Raw genomic sequence first — 15,672 nt, forward strand, 5'->3', positions numbered from 1 at the left:
ATGTAACTGTACAATTGTACTACCATATTTCATTGCATAATACAGTAGTTGCACTTTCCCTTTTGTTGAAATAAGAGGAGCAACTATTATGCGAGGAGAAAAACTCTTTTTTTGCTTTTGGAACAGTAACTTTTGAATAAAACGAAGTTGAAAAAAAATTGTGAAAATATACAAGAGTGTCCAGAAAAAACAAATTTACATATTTAAACATTTTAATCTTCCTTGTCAGAAGAACCCTGAAGACTTAGTCATTGTTTTCATTATTTGATGTATCGTCCTCAGCACTGCTTATGTCAAATGTTTTTTTCCTGCATTATGGTTAGCAGTGGGTAATATTCCATGGCAATGTATGCCATTACTCACCACTTTCATCAAGTTGTTCCTTTTCAAGACAAATTGATTACCTATAGACACAAAAGCAAAATGGAGATATTACACTTAAATCACAAGAAGAAATCAAAAAATAAATTAAAATATTTCATGAATCCTTCCAATACAGACAAAATAAGAGAAAGTTTTAAAAAAGTTACAGTAAGAAAAAAGGCTTTATGGAGAAAAATACCTTCTGGGATAAAGTAATGATTACAGAGAGGAAATGCATTACCAAAATCTACAAAAAACCGCTGGAATGGTAGATAGAAGAACAAATTAAGGATTGTATGGTGAAATGGGCTGCAAATATTGGACATACAATAAGATAAGAAGACTGGGAAAAATCTGGAACAAAAATTAAAATACACATATTCATATGATCTTAAAGAAAATTGGTATAAGATGATGTATCGATGGTACTTGACACCACAAAAATTATCAAACCTTTGTTCAAATTTAAAAGATAAGTGTTAGAAATGCAAAGAACAGACTGGAAAATTTTTCCATATGTGGTGGACCTGTAAGTCAGCAAAAAATATTGGAGAGATATACAATGGAAAATCCAAAAAATATTAGACATTAGATTTCAACTGAGACCTGACTACTTCTCAATAGGAATTATAGACTTTGAAATAAATAATGAAAAAGAGAAATTATTTACATATCTCACAACAGCAGCCAGAATAATATATGTCCAAAAATGGAGAATGAAACAATTACCAACAGCAGAACAATAGATTTTTAAAATAATGGATATAATGAAAATGGACAAATTAACTCAACTACTATGTCAGAATCTCCCAGGGCGGGGTGCAACAGATTGGTCACCACTACTAAAATATATGAAACAAGAAAAACAAATTGTACGGAAGGAACTGATGTATGAAACCAAAATTGCTCTCCAGCGGAGGGAAAGCCAAAGAGGGAATAGCAAGAAACACAGGTAGGAGAAGAAAAGTACAGTAGAGTCTCACTTATCCAACACTCGCTTATCCAACGTTCTGGATTATCCAACACATTTTTGTAGTCAATGTTTTCAATACATCGTGATATTTTGGTGCTAAATTCGTAAATACAGTAATTACTACATAGAACTATTTCGTATTGAACTATTTTTTCTGTCAAATTTGTTGTATAACATGATGTTTTGGTGCTTAATTTGTAAAATCATAACTTATTTTGATGTTTAATAGGCTTTTTCTTAATCTCTCCTTATTATCCAACATATTCGCTTATCCAACGTTCTGCTGGCCCGTTTATGTTGGATAAGTGAGACTCTACTGTACTGTGATAACAGACGTGGGGAAGATTGGAAGTCAACTTACCTCCCATACCTACCATCATACCCTTTTCTCTTTTTTCTTTTCTTTTCTTTTTTCTTCTCATTTGCTATGATGTTTCTCCCCCTTCCCTCCCTTCTACCTAGCTTTACTATTTTATATATAAGATATCTTAATTAAAAAAAACTTTAAAAAACTGTTTCTTTTCTATTCTTCCATCTATGCTATGAACAAAAAGGTTCACAAACAAAATGGTCAAAGATTGCACTCTCATTAATTGTACTAATGTGCTAGAAGAAATTTAATAGCATCATTAACAAAATAAATTTATTGGGAAAAAGAAAAGCATCACAAAATAATGGAAAGCTTTAGTGTCCAGCTCAGTTCCACTTCAGACTGTAAGTTACATGGGATGATGAGGAGAAAAAGAAGTTGCAGGGAATTGTGAAACAGTAGACTCGGGCAATGGCACAATAATGCTTCTCTGTCTCTAAAAGTAAATAAAATCAAAGCATAAAATTGTTCTTTTTTTGTGTCAGAAGTGACTTGAGAAACTCTGGTGTGAGAGAATTGGCCGTCTGCAAGGATGTTGCCCAGGAGACGCCCGGATGTTTTAATATTTTTACCATCCTTGTGGGACACTTCTCTCATGTCCCCGCATGGAGCTGGAGCTGATAGAGGGAGCTCATCCGTGCTCTCCCCGGGTTGGATTTGAACTGGCAACCTTCAGGTCAGCAACCCAACCTTCAGGTCAGCAACCCAACCTTCAAGTCATCAATCCTGCCGATACAAAGGTTTAACCCATTGCGCCACCAGGGGCTCCAGTGTACTAAGGAAATTGGAATGTTGTTGCAGAATGCCTCCCATAGACCACTGTGCAAATCATGCTGGTGATGGTCATTGTGGTTCTCCTTCTGGAATAGGAACTGATGTGTCCTGAAAGTTGTCCTTACCATTTTGAGAATAAGGCTGTGTTGGACTCATAACAATCACAATTAATAACACAGTCCAACAGCAACAACAACAACAAAAATTCTTGGTGTCTTGGTTTTGGATAGACTGAATCAGCTAGTTTCTTAGCTATGATTATCATGGTTTTCTATGGGTGAGCAGATGGTGACTAGTAAATGGCATCTCAAAAACTAGCGCTGATGGGGGGAAACTGTTGTCATTGTTGGAATCAGCAGGTTAAATATACCCAGAAACAGGGCTAACATCTGAGGTATCAAAATGTGTGTTGGCCAGTGATAATTTATGATATTACCATTAGAGATTTGAGCTCTAGTACTGTTTCTGCATCATAAAATGTTACACTTAGAGAGATGTCATTCACTATTTTTACATCCCTCTACTGTCATCGTGTAAAATGACACTTGAAAATTCTAATTATCAAGATTGGCTTCTTCATAAAAGCCAGCTAACAAGAATGAAGCCCTTTGATCCTGCAATCATAAACTAATTCCTTTTTCATCCCCAGGATCGTCTCTGAGAATGCATGTGAAAATATCTTTACAGACAGCACCACAACGATCAGAGGGTATTGATCCATATGTGGAAATTGCTATTGACTGAGAGGACTATGGCTGCATTGTGCACTTAAAGATATACTATCCAGCTGAGTTCACTTTGCACAGGACGCAACTCAGGAACTGGCACTTGGAAATGTATGGTATGTTAAAAGCTGGCTCTACTTTCTCCTAGCATCTTACTTGCAAAAGTGTATCTCAGAAAGAGAAGAGAGGTAGTTTATCAGGAATGATGTCAAAGCCTTTTTATCTGATTGCAGCAACCACTTGAGATTCGCTACTTTAAAATCAATTTTAAGCAAGGTTAAAACCCCCCTGGTTCTCAGGACTTACGAGAATTGACACCTGCCCTGTATTCCCTGTGCTAGATGGCTACACATCATCATTTGAATCCTGCAATGTTCCAGAGTACTTTTGGGATGTGCTATATACAGGTTTGCATCCTCACAATGCAAAACTACAATGGGTGCACTGGATCATTATGAAAAAACATCCCCATCTGGAGAGAACTGTTGGGTGGGGCCATGGAGCATGCTCTTCTGAGGCTTTGGATTTCAGTTTCCTCTCCTACCTGAAGCAAGTCTTACTTTATTACTTACTGTACTTATGGGATCCCTCATTGTAGTGTAGTGTCTTGGCGGCGGGTACTTAGGTGACTGTGGAGTCCTATTCTTGACCTGTATGTTCTTCCACAGTAAGGGCATCAGTTTCCAAGTAAAAGCGGTTCCAGTCATTGTTGGCTTGATGCACTTTCTTCTTGGCACGTTTCTTCCATTTGCCCTCCATTCATGTCTCTTCAAATTCTGCTGCACTGCTTGTCACAGCTGACCTCCAGTTAGAGCATTCAGGGACCAGGGCTTCACAGTGTTTATGCCACAGTTTTTGCGGTTCGCTTTAAGCCCATCTTTAAATCTCTTTTCCTGCCCACCAACATTCCATTTTCCATTCTTGATTTGGGAGTAGAGTAACTGCTTTGGGATATGATAATCGGGCATTCGGACAACATGGCCAGTCCAGTGAAGTTGATGGTGAAGGACAAATGTCAGCGTGCTGGAAGAAGAAGTAGTAAAGACCACTGCAGTGCTGGTGGCCTTTGCTTCTTCCAGCATGCTGACATTTGTCCACCTGTCTTCCCAAGAGATTTGCAGGATTTTTTGGAGGCAACACTGGTGGAATCCTTCCAGGAGTTGAATGTGACATCTGTAGACGGTCTACGTTTTGCAGGCATATAATAGGGTTGGGAGGACAGTAGTTTTATAAAGAAGCATCTTGGTGCCCCTATGGATGCCCTGATCCTCAAACACTCTCTACTTCATTCAGAAGAATGCTGTACTCGTAGAGTTCAGACAGTGTTGTATTTCAGCGTCAATGTTGACTTTTGTGGAGAGGTGGCTGCCAAGGCAGCGGAGATGATCAACATTTTCTAATGTTATATCATTAAGCTTTTCTGATATTGTAGAGGGATTGGCTGGTGCCTGCTGAAAAGCACTTTGGTCTTCTCGATGTGCAACAAGAGGCTAAGCTTCTGAAAAGATGTTTAGAGTAGCTTGAAGCAAATCTAACACAGAACTGGTTTTCATGAGTGCTCTAAATCAAGACTTCTTAAACCATGGGTTGCAACCCCATTTGGGAACCCTTAACTGAATGTTGGGCATGAAAAGTCTGTGTATCTTTCCACTTTGGCCCCTTCCACACAGCTGTATAAAATACCACATTATCTGCTTTGAGTTGGATTATATGGCTCGAAAGCTGACATCTCATTTAGCTGTTGGAGTTCTTCTGACAGGTCATTCCAGTCTTGGGGTGGCTGATGAAAAGGTCCTCTGGGTAATGGCTGCCAGTCGGGTTCTGGCTGGTTGGAGTAGCTGCTGCCCAGCAGACCTCATTGTCTAGGGTGGATTGTACAGGAGAAGGCAATCTTGTAGGGAACCTGGACCAAACCATGCAGAGCTTTAAAGGGCAAAACCAAAATTTTGTACTTTGCCCAGAAACTAATTGCCAACCAGTGGAGTGACTTTAGGTGTGATTATATGGTCACTCCTAGATGTTCCTGTAACTAGTCTGGCTCCTTTGTTTTGAACTAATTGGAGCTTCTGAACTTGGTACAGAAGAAGTCCAATGTAAAGCACATTGCAGAAGTGCAACTTTGAGGTTGCCAGCACGTGCAGTGTCATCTTTAGGTCCTCCGATACTAGGAAGGGGCACATCTTGTGGATCAGTCAAAGCTGATAATAAGCATTCCTGACTGTTGCATCTACCTTGTAAGGGGGAGATAGTGGAGGGTCCCTCCCTGGAGTTAGAAAGAAGCTTTCCCTTTAAAACACCAGCAAGATCCAAGGATGCTGAATCAATGAAAGCACGGAGACAGATGTGGAGTAATTGGAAGGAGGGAGGGGGGAGTGAAGGGAGAGAGATAAGAGGGAGAGTGGGAGAAGAAGGGGAAGCTCCGTTGGATTTGAGTTGTTGGTGTGACTGAAAGAAGTTACTGGGAAAATTACAAGCAGCTATCGGAGTCTTGTTTATTGCAACAAACTGCCGGAATGGATAACGCTGGACCCTTTCACATACCTGGACTGACATTTGAAGTTGTAAATAGTCTTTCAGGAGGAGCCATATATCAGCTCCCATCTTGAGGAGCAGCTATCCCCAAGCACCACCATCTGGAACCTGCCTGAGAGATACGACTGAAACCATTGCACACAGTGACTCCGAATTCCAAATCCTCCAGACATTCCAGAAGGATGCCATGGTCGATGGTTTCGAAAGCCAGTGAGAGATCTAGATGCAGCAACAGGGACATGCACCCCTTGTCAGTGTTACAATGGAGATCATCCACTAAGGCAACCATCCGTGTTCTGCTCTGAAGCTGGGTTGAAATAAATCAAGGAAGTGTGTGTCATCCAAAAATGCCTCAAGCTGGATAGCAACTGCCGTCTCAATGACTTTGCCCCCGCCCCCCCCCCCCCCCAAAAAAAGGGAAGGTTAGAAACTGGTCTGTAGTTATTAAGGGATCCAGGGAGGGCTTTTTCAATAGGTTGATCTGGGTACCTTTTAAGTTGGAGGTATGGACCCCACCCCCATTGTGGTCCCTCAATCCAGGAGAAAAACAAGCTTACAGAGTATATTCTGCCAACTGTGTCTGCAAACCAAACATGCCAGCATGGCATGACAAATGTTGAAGATGTTCTCTGGCCTGCAGCATCAAATATTCAGCCAAGATTTAAGTCTTTATGTATTAAAAAACAAGCACGTGCACTTCATTGGTATGTAAATTTGCTTTCATCTTTAATAAATGGTAAAATTATATGTATACCAAAGAACTGTTTTAAAATACATTTCTTTATGGTTTATTTTCAATGATGTTTGATTTGTATATCTATTTTATATACTTATACCTGGGGTTATGTAAAATTTCCGTGAGCGAAAAGGGGTCACAGGTAGAATGAGTTTAAAAAACCTTGCTCTAAATAACCATCATCTTTCCTATGACACTGAGGGTATCTCTGTAGATCTTAGAAAACTATTTCTTGATTTAAGGCGTTTGCATGCTGGCTGATATCGGAAAAGAGGATGGGCCAGAGATGTCAATGCATTGCTGGCTGCTACTTCCCGGTAGATGTCAGGTGGTGCAATGCCAGCTAAACTGTATACTTTCTCCAGTGGCGTAGGGTGTAGACATCCTGTGATAATATGGCATGCCTCATTAAGAGCCACATCCACGGTTTTAACATGGTCAGATGTGTTCTACACTGGGCATGCATATTCAGCAGCAGAGTAGCAAAGTGCAAGGGCAGATGTCTTCATTGTATCTGGTTGTGATCTCCAGGTTGTGCCAGTCAGCTTTCATATGGTATTATTTCTAGCACACACTTTTTGCTTGATAGTCAAGCAGTGCTTCTTGTAAGTCAGAGCACGGTCCAGGGGAATTCCAAAGTATTTTTGGCATGCTGCAATGCTCCAGTGGGATTCCTTCCCAGGTAATCCTCAGAGCTCAAGATCTTGTCTGTTCTTAAAATGAAACGTATATGTCTGAATTTTAGATGGATTAGGGATCAGCTGGTTTTCCCTGTAATAGGCAGTAAGAGCACCTAAAGTTTCAGAGGGCTTCTATTGAACCATTTCAAAGCCCCCTGCTTAGGTGGTGATTGCACAATCATCAGCATAGATGAAACTCTCTGTCCCTTCTGGCAGTGGCTGGTCATTTGTGCAAATGTTAAACATTGATGAAGCAAGCACATTCCCCTGGGGTAGGCTGTTCTTCTGTTTTCGCCATCTACTTCTCTGGCCCTGGGATTCAACAAAAAGCTCCTGTTTTGTAGCAGATTTTCTATGAAGCAGGTGAGGTGGTAGTCCTTTGTGATATTATAAGTTTTTCTCAGAAGAAGGCGATGATTTACAGTGTCATAAACTGCTGACAGGTTTATGAAGACAGCTCCTGCAATCTGCTGCCCTGCAGGCTCATGCCAGATCTGGGCATCCCCTGGGCAACGTCTTTGTAGATGGCTGATTCTCTCATAACAAGAAGCGACTTACAGCATGCAACCAACCAAACAAACAAACAAAATAGCCTTTTCTGGACCAATTATGACAATATAAATAAATACAATGGAAAATATATGCAAAATAAATAAGGCAAAGAATAACATTACAAGTCAATATAAAAGAGAAAACAAATACAGAAGAATCTTGTTTAACCGACCTTTGCTCATCCGACATTATGTATTATCCAAAACGTGCCTGGATCCACAGCTGTTTCTTGCACAGTGGGCCTCTCTGCGAGCCGGGCGCTCACCGGAGGGCCAGACATGACTGGTGCAGGCCAGACACTGCACCTGATGGGAAATGTCTGCGCTGGCTGTATCTTGCCCCTCCGGGAGCGCTGCCTACAGAAACAGCCAGCCAGGCAGGGCCTGCCAATGGGATCACACACTCCTATGACTGGAAGGGATCCCAAAGATCCCTTATTCTGAAAGGCAGGAACCCAATCGCATTAGCTCTAGTTCAGCTTACAGCAGGACCCTAGGGCTGGAAGAGACTCCCAAAGGCCATCCAGTTGTCCTTATTCTTCCAGACAAAAACACAACCATATTGGCTCTAATTCAGCTTATAGTAGGGTGCTAGAGTTGGAAGGGACTCAATATGTAAACAGCTAAAGGAAACCATGGGATCGATATGTTTAAATGTCTTAATGCTTAATGTTTTATGGTTATGCTAGTGATTTGTATAATTTCTAATGATTTAATTTATGGCTTCATGCCATTGTTTTAGACTTGTAATGTTGTTTTATATGGATGTGAGGCATTGAATCTAGTCCCCCCAGGGGTGAGAAAAGCGATATATAAATGAAATAAACAAATAAATAATAAGGGATCCCCAAAGGCCATCCAGTCAGCCTTATTCTGCCAGGCAGGGACACAAACCCTAGAGTTGGAAGGGACCCCAAAGGCCATTCAGTCGACCTTATTCTGCCAGTCACATTGGCTCTAGTTCAGGTTATAGTACAGGCATCTATATATATAAAAGAGTGATGGCATCACAGCGATTCACAAAACAACAAAAGTACAGGTCCCCCAACCTCAAAATTTGACAACACAACCCATCATCCACGCCTCAAGGTTGATACAACAAAAAGAAAAGAAAAATAAAGTCCTAATTAGAGGGAGAGCAATATTTTTTTTTATCCAATTGCTGCCAGTTTACAGGGCTAATCTCTGCCCACTTGGTTGCCTAGCAACCAAGGGACAGCCAGGTTTCAGTTAGGGGACAGGCAGATTTAGGCCTCACTTAGACTTCTTCCACAGATTATCCAATTTGCACTGGATTATATGGCAGTGTAGACTCAAGGCCCTTCCACACAGCTATATAACCCATTTATAATCGTATATTATCTGCTTTGCACTGGATTATCTTGACTCCGCACTACCATATAATCCACCTCAGTGTGCATTTTATACAGCTGTGAAGAAGGAGCCTCATATAATCCAGTTCTGAGCAGATAATATAAGATTAGAAATATACAGTAGAGTCTCACTTATCCAACGTAAACAGGCCGGCAGGATAAGTGAATATGTTGGATAATAAGAAGGGATTCAGGAAAAGCCAATTAAACATCAAATTAGGTAATCGTTATACAAATTAAGCACCAAAACATCATGTTATACAACAAATTTGACAGAAAAAGTAGTTCCATGCGCAGTAATGCTATGTAGTATTTACAGTAGAGTCTCACTTATCCAACACTCGCTTATCCAACGTTCTGGATTATCCAACGCATTTTTGTAGTCAATGCTTTCAATATATCGTGATATTTTGGTGCTAAATTCATAAATACAGTAATTACTATATAGCATTACTGTGTACTGAACTACTTTTTCTGACAAATTTGTTGTCTAACATGATGTTTTGGTGCTTAATTTGTAAAATCATAACTTAATTTGATGTTTAATAGGGTTATCCTTAATTCCTCATTATCCAACATATTCGCTTATCCAACGTTCTGCCGGCCCGTTTATGTTGGATAAGTGAGACTCTACTGTACTGTATTTACAAATTTACCACTAAAATATCACAATGAATTTAAAACACTGACTACAAAAACATTGATTATGAAAAGGCAGACTGCGTTGGATAATCCAGAACATTGTATAAGCGAATGTTGGATAAGTGAGATTCTTCTTTAATATGAAATAATTACTGGGATAGAATAATGCAGAACAATATAATCTCTAAAACCAGGACAGTAAATAAACGGGAACTCCACGCAGGAAACAATCAGGGCCAGCTAACACCTCCCAACAAAGTATTCCCATCATCAAAGTCTGGCAAATCCTGTTTTCTCAGGGCCACAGACAGTAGAAGCACATAAAATATCACAAACAACACCACTCTGAAAACAAGGGAATTCCAGACAGGAAACGATCAGGGCCAACTAACACCTCCCAACAAAAAATTCACTCAGGGAGAAAACAGCCAGGCTTTAAAGCTGCAAGGCCATTACATCCTAATCATTTTTCCTAATTGCAGCATTCATACTTGCCTCCAAAAAACAAAAAAAAACCCAATCAGAAATATTGTATATTCACAACCTTTAGGAAATAATATCCCCTGATGGTGCAGCGTGTTAAAGCTCTGAGCTGCTGGACTTCTGGACCGAAAGGCCACAGGTTTGAATTGGGGTAGCGGAGAGAGCCCCCACTGTTAGCCCCAGCTTCTGCCAACCCAGAAGTTTGAAAACATGCAAATGTGAGTGCATCAATAGGTACTGCTCCGGCGGGAAGGTAACGCCGCTCCATGTAGTCATCCCACATGACCTTGGAGGAGTCTACGGACAACGCCGGTTCTTCAGCTTAGAAATGGAGATGAGCACCAACCTCCAGAGTAAGACACGACTGGACTTAATGTCTGGGGAAAACCTTTACCCTTGACCTTAACTACCACCAATTCCTCAATACTTTATTTCCCATACCACCAGACTTCGCCACAGCAACGCGTGGCTGGGCACAACTAGTGCTACTATATTATACCACATCTCTCCATATCTGACTTTGGCTTTTCCTTAATCACTTCTTATTATCCATCATTTTTGCTTATCTGGCTTGTTTATGTTGGATAAATGAGACTACTGTAAAACAAAATACACAGATTAACAATAAGCAATAGTGTTTTGCAAAATTATTTTAGCTAGGTTGCTGAGTCTATCGGGCCATATTCCAGAAGCATTCTCTCCTGACGTTTCACCCACATCTGTGGCAGGCATCCTCAGAGGTTGTGAGGTCTGTTGGAAACTAGGCAAGTGGGCTTTATTTATCTGTGGAAGGTCCAGGGTGGGAGAAAGAACCATGTAGTTTCCAACATACTTCACAATACAGCAACCCAGTGATTCCGGTCATAAAAGCCTTTGACAACACATTAGTTTAGCTGCTTGTGCTGCTCCCTTCATGTGATCAGTTTTATACTTCTTTATTGATGTAATAAGGAGTCCCGGTGGCGAAGTGTGCTAAAGCACTGAGCTGCTGAATTTGCAGACCGAAAGGTCCCAGGTTCAAATCCCGGGAGTGGAGTGAGCGCCCACTGTTAGCTCCAGCTTCCGCCAACCTAGAAGTTCAAAAACATGCCAATGTGAGTAGATCAATAGGTACCGCTCTGACGGGAAGGTAACAGTGCTCCATGCAGTCATGCTGGCCACATGACCTTGGAGATGTCTACGGACAACCCCGGCTCTTTGCTTAGAAACGGAGATGAGCACCAACCCCCAGAGTCAGACATGACTAGACTTAATGTCAGGGGAAACCTTTACCTTTTTATTGATGCAATGCTTTCAACACGAAATAAATCAGTAAGTGTGGGCCCTTCCACACAGCCCTATATCCCAGAACATCAAGGCAGAAAATCCCACAATTTATTTATTTCAATTATTTATACCCCGCCCTTCTCACCAGAGGGGACTCAGGGCGGCTTACAAGTGGCAATTGATGCCATTACACTGTTATACAATGACCTAAAACGTTAAAACAGTCATAAAACACAATATACAAAGTTTAAAACAATGCAAAGTGCTTATGCCATTCATCCACCAGACCTTATACAAGAGCCGTAATTCAGACCGCGTGGAAGCCAACACATGCTTATTCTTCAAATGCCTGCGTACATAGCCAGGTCTTCAGTTTTTTTTTCTGAACAATATCTGCTTTGAATTGGGTTATCTTGAGTCCACACTCAGATAATGTGGGATTTTCTGCCTTGATATTCTGGGATATAGGGCTGTGTGGAAGGGCTCTGGGATGTTATGCATGTATGGCCATGTTCTCTCCTGACGTTTCGCCTACATCTATGGCTGGCATCCTCGGAGGTTGTGAGGTATCAGTAAGTTCCAACTCTGGGGATAAGTTCCTCAGTTCAGATCCTGGGGAAGAAAAAGAAGGGGAAAAAGAGCCAACTCGATGGCGGGACAAACCCGTGAGGGAAGGAGAGAGATAGAGAGCGAGCGCGCGCCTGCCCCCTTCGGGCCCGGAGCTTCCGCGTCGCCGCCTACCTCTGAACCCGCTTTGGGTGGCGGCTGATGATGGCAGCAGCGAAAGGGGCGGAGCCGGCCGCTGTGGCCGGCGGCGGCCAATCAGAGCGGAGGGGCGCCCTTCCAGCGCTCCCCTCGGCCCCGCCCAGCCGCCCCCTCCCTCCCTCCTCCTCCTCCTCCTTCCTGCCTGGCTCCGCCGTTCCAGTGCCAGTCCCACTGTTCCGAGCGTCCTGCGCCTCAAACAAAAGCGGGGTCCTGCGAGGAAGGCGGCGGACGACGACGACGAGGAGGTGGAGTTTCGCCGCCCGAGTGAGGGGTCAGCGACGAGGCGGGCCGCTTTCCTGCTTGCCTGCCTGGCTGGCTGGCTGGCTGAGGGAAAGTTTGCGCGGCTTTCCTCGTCCACACTGAGGCGGGTTTTCTTCACAGGGATTAAGCGGCGGGTCTCCAAGCGCCTCTCTCTCTCTCTCCCCTCACACACAACAAAAGCAAAGGAAGACTTGAGGCAGAGGCGCCCTTCTTTCGCCTTCTCCTTCTCCTGAGGAGGCAGCGCCGCCTCCCTTGGCCTCAGGCGTCGCCTCAGGAGCGCACTATTGTCCCGGGCCCCGCCGCGGGCCCAGCATGGACGACCAGCCCCGGCTGATGCACTCCCACGCGGCGTCGGCGGTGGTGGGCATGGCCGGGCACCCGGGCCTGGCGCAGCACTTGCCCGACGGCGCCGGGCCCGCCGAAAACGAGGGCGGGCGCAAGCAGGACATTGGAGACATCCTCCAGCAGATCATGACCATCACCGACCAGAGCCTGGACGAGGCGCAGGCCAGGTGAGCGGCGCCCCCTCCCTGCCTTCCTTCCTTCCCTAGTTTCTCCTCCCTCGGCTGCAAGTACAACTGAAATCGAAGACTCCCGCTGCTCCCTCGGCTAAGTTGGGTCTTTTGGAGCAGCCCTTGATTTGGTTGTCGAAGGCTTTCATGGGGGCCCTTCCACACAGCCCTATATCCCAGAATATCAATGCAGAAAATCCCACATTATCTGCTTTGAACTGGAATATATGGCAGTGAGGACTCAGATAACCCAGTTCAAAGCAGATATTGTGGGATTTCCTGCCTTGATATTCTGGGATATAGGGCTGTGTGGAAGGGCCCTGGGTTGCTGTGAGTTTTCCGGGCTGTATTCATGTTTCCAGAAGCATTCTCTCCTGAATCAGCCAGGCCTTGAAGCTGCAAGGCTTTTCAGTTCTAATCAATAATAAAAGTAATAATAATAGGGCTTTTCCATGCTAATCAAGGTGATTGATTGCAACATTAACAGACAAGAGTTCTTTCTCCCACCCTGGACTTTCCACAAATATATAAACCCCCCATGTCCTAGTTTCCAACAGACCTCACAACCCTGCCATAGATGTGGGCAAAACGTCAGAAGAGAATGCTTCTGGAACATGGCCATACAGCTCAGGAAACTCACAGCAACCCAGCCCTTTATTTCTTTCCTCAAAAACCCTCACATCCTCTCTCCTTCTCCAAGTCCAGCTTTAGGGATGTTGTTAGGGATGATGTTCTCTTTCAGCATCCATCTGTTTTCCAGCTGAGATCTCAGTCGTTATATTAGTGACTTTTGGGGGGGGGGGGAAAGCTTTAGGCTTTATTTTCTTAATACACAGAAAGACTGTCTGTGACCAGGGGAAAAACAGTAAACCTTGTTTGCTCTTTTGGAAACTACAGTGCCATTACAATGCAGATTGCACTGCATTATGAGCTCAGTGTAATAATAATAATAATAATAATAATTTTATTTCTTGTCTGCCTCTCCTCACGGATCGAGGCGGGTTACAGCATTACAACAACAACATAATTTTATTATGATCCAAAGACCCTTGTAGCACCGGAGGTGTACAAGGCATGCAAATTAATGATATTGACAACACACAAATGAGTAAAATTTACAACAGTTAAAAACTGCTTAAAAACATGTTGGATAAAAATATAAGTAAAAGATTACAAGAAATGCCGGCGTGTCTCAGCCTGTGTCTAAGTCTAATCCTGGCTGCCTTAGAAAGAAACTTACAGCATTACTAAAATATAAACAAACACTCCTATAATGCAGTTTTAATCACTCCTATAATGCAGTTTTAGATTATATGAGTCTACAGTGACCATATAATGCAGCGTAGGTGGGGCCTTCTCTGTCTTAACCACTATTTCAATCTCTTAGGGCACTTCCACTCAGCCATATAACCCGGAATATCAAGGCAGATAATCCACAACATATGCTTTGAATTTAGGGCCCTTCAACACAGGTATATAACCTAGAATATCAAGGCAGATAAATCACAATATCTGTTTTGAACTGGGTTATCTGAATCCGCACTGCCACACAATCCGGTTCAGTGTGGATTTTATACAGCTGTGTGGAAGGGGCCTAAGTTATTTGTGTCTGTCCTTTCTCCACACTGTCAAGACACATCAGATTCGAGGTTATTAATTGAATACATAGGCTAATAGAAACCAACCACTAAAATGTTAATTCATATCCTTATATAGCCGTTGAACACAGACAGTATTTCCAGTTAGGTGACCATGGAAATCACTATGTGACAATAGTCTTGAGGACACTGGAATATGAGGCAAGCTACACAGCTCTGTTGTCTTATCTCTCACTTGTTCACTCTGTCGCACAAGCCATCATACAGCTCATGGAATGAGTAGGGATTTAAAAATGATCTTGGGTTTATTTTGAAATGCTTCAGTATATCTCCAATTGTATTTTTCCATTTGGGTGATTTAAGGGTTCTAATAGTCTGATGTTACACATTTTTTTAAAAAAAGAGTGTTTCTTAAAAAAAGAAACAAGGCATTAAATAGAATCTGGCAAGTAAAGCATGAAGGATTTTGCAAAACATTACATCAACAGTAATCTACAACACCATTTGAAAAATGCAAAAAACAAAGACATGATTTTACAGAAGGGAAAGGAGGGATAGGACTGGCACACTGTCAATTAGATTTTACCTGAAGAAGAACTTTCAGTATTTCAACATCTGCATTTTGTGGAGTCACCAATGATAAACTATTGCTGGGAAACTGCACATTTTATTAGGCTGTAACAAATCACTTTGATCTCCATGTCTGTTTAGAGATATTTTTATATCTCAACTTTTTCCTAATTCAAGATTGAAAAAGTTTACAACAAATATTTTAAAATTCACAAAATACAAAATTTAAAAGTGATTACATTATAAAAATTAAAACAAGTTAAAATATAAATTATTAAAATACATAATAACAAATTAACTGGCAGAAGACCCACTGAATTCAGTATGACTTCCTTCCAGGTAATGGAGTACATACAGGATAACCTAAAAAAACAAAAAAAACAATAATGGTTAGACTGAGAAATGCCAGCTCAGTAAACTTTTAGCTGGTGTTTCCCAGGATGGCTGAAGCAAAGGCAAGGGGGAGATCCTATTACTCAGAATTTAAGTATTATGTTA

The 15,672-nt window shown here is 42.1% G+C and overlaps 1 protein-coding gene across 10 annotated transcripts in view; it reads left to right on the top strand.

The window, feature by feature from the left end:
• The first annotated feature begins 12,355 nt into the window (after positions 1-12,355).
• The window catches only part of pbx1 (PBX homeobox 1), a 266,538-nt gene continuing 263,221 nt past the window's right edge, over positions 12,356-15,672 (top strand). For 5 of the 10 annotated variants that reach the window (XM_062979440.1, XM_062979442.1, XM_062979450.1 and 2 more), the window contains exon 1: positions 12,356-13,006. In XM_062979440.1, coding sequence (XP_062835510.1) covers positions 12,807-13,006 — 200 coding nt within the window. In that variant the 5' untranslated portion in view covers positions 12,356-12,806. The remainder of the gene's footprint in view (positions 13,007-15,672) is intronic. The other 5 variants (XM_062979445.1, XM_003226720.3, XM_062979444.1 and 2 more) reach the window with 1 other exon arrangement.

This window comes from Anolis carolinensis, chromosome 4, assembly GCF_035594765.1.
Source record: "Anolis carolinensis isolate JA03-04 chromosome 4, rAnoCar3.1.pri, whole genome shotgun sequence".
In the NCBI taxonomy this organism is placed as follows: Eukaryota; Metazoa; Chordata; class Lepidosauria; order Squamata; family Dactyloidae; genus Anolis; species Anolis carolinensis.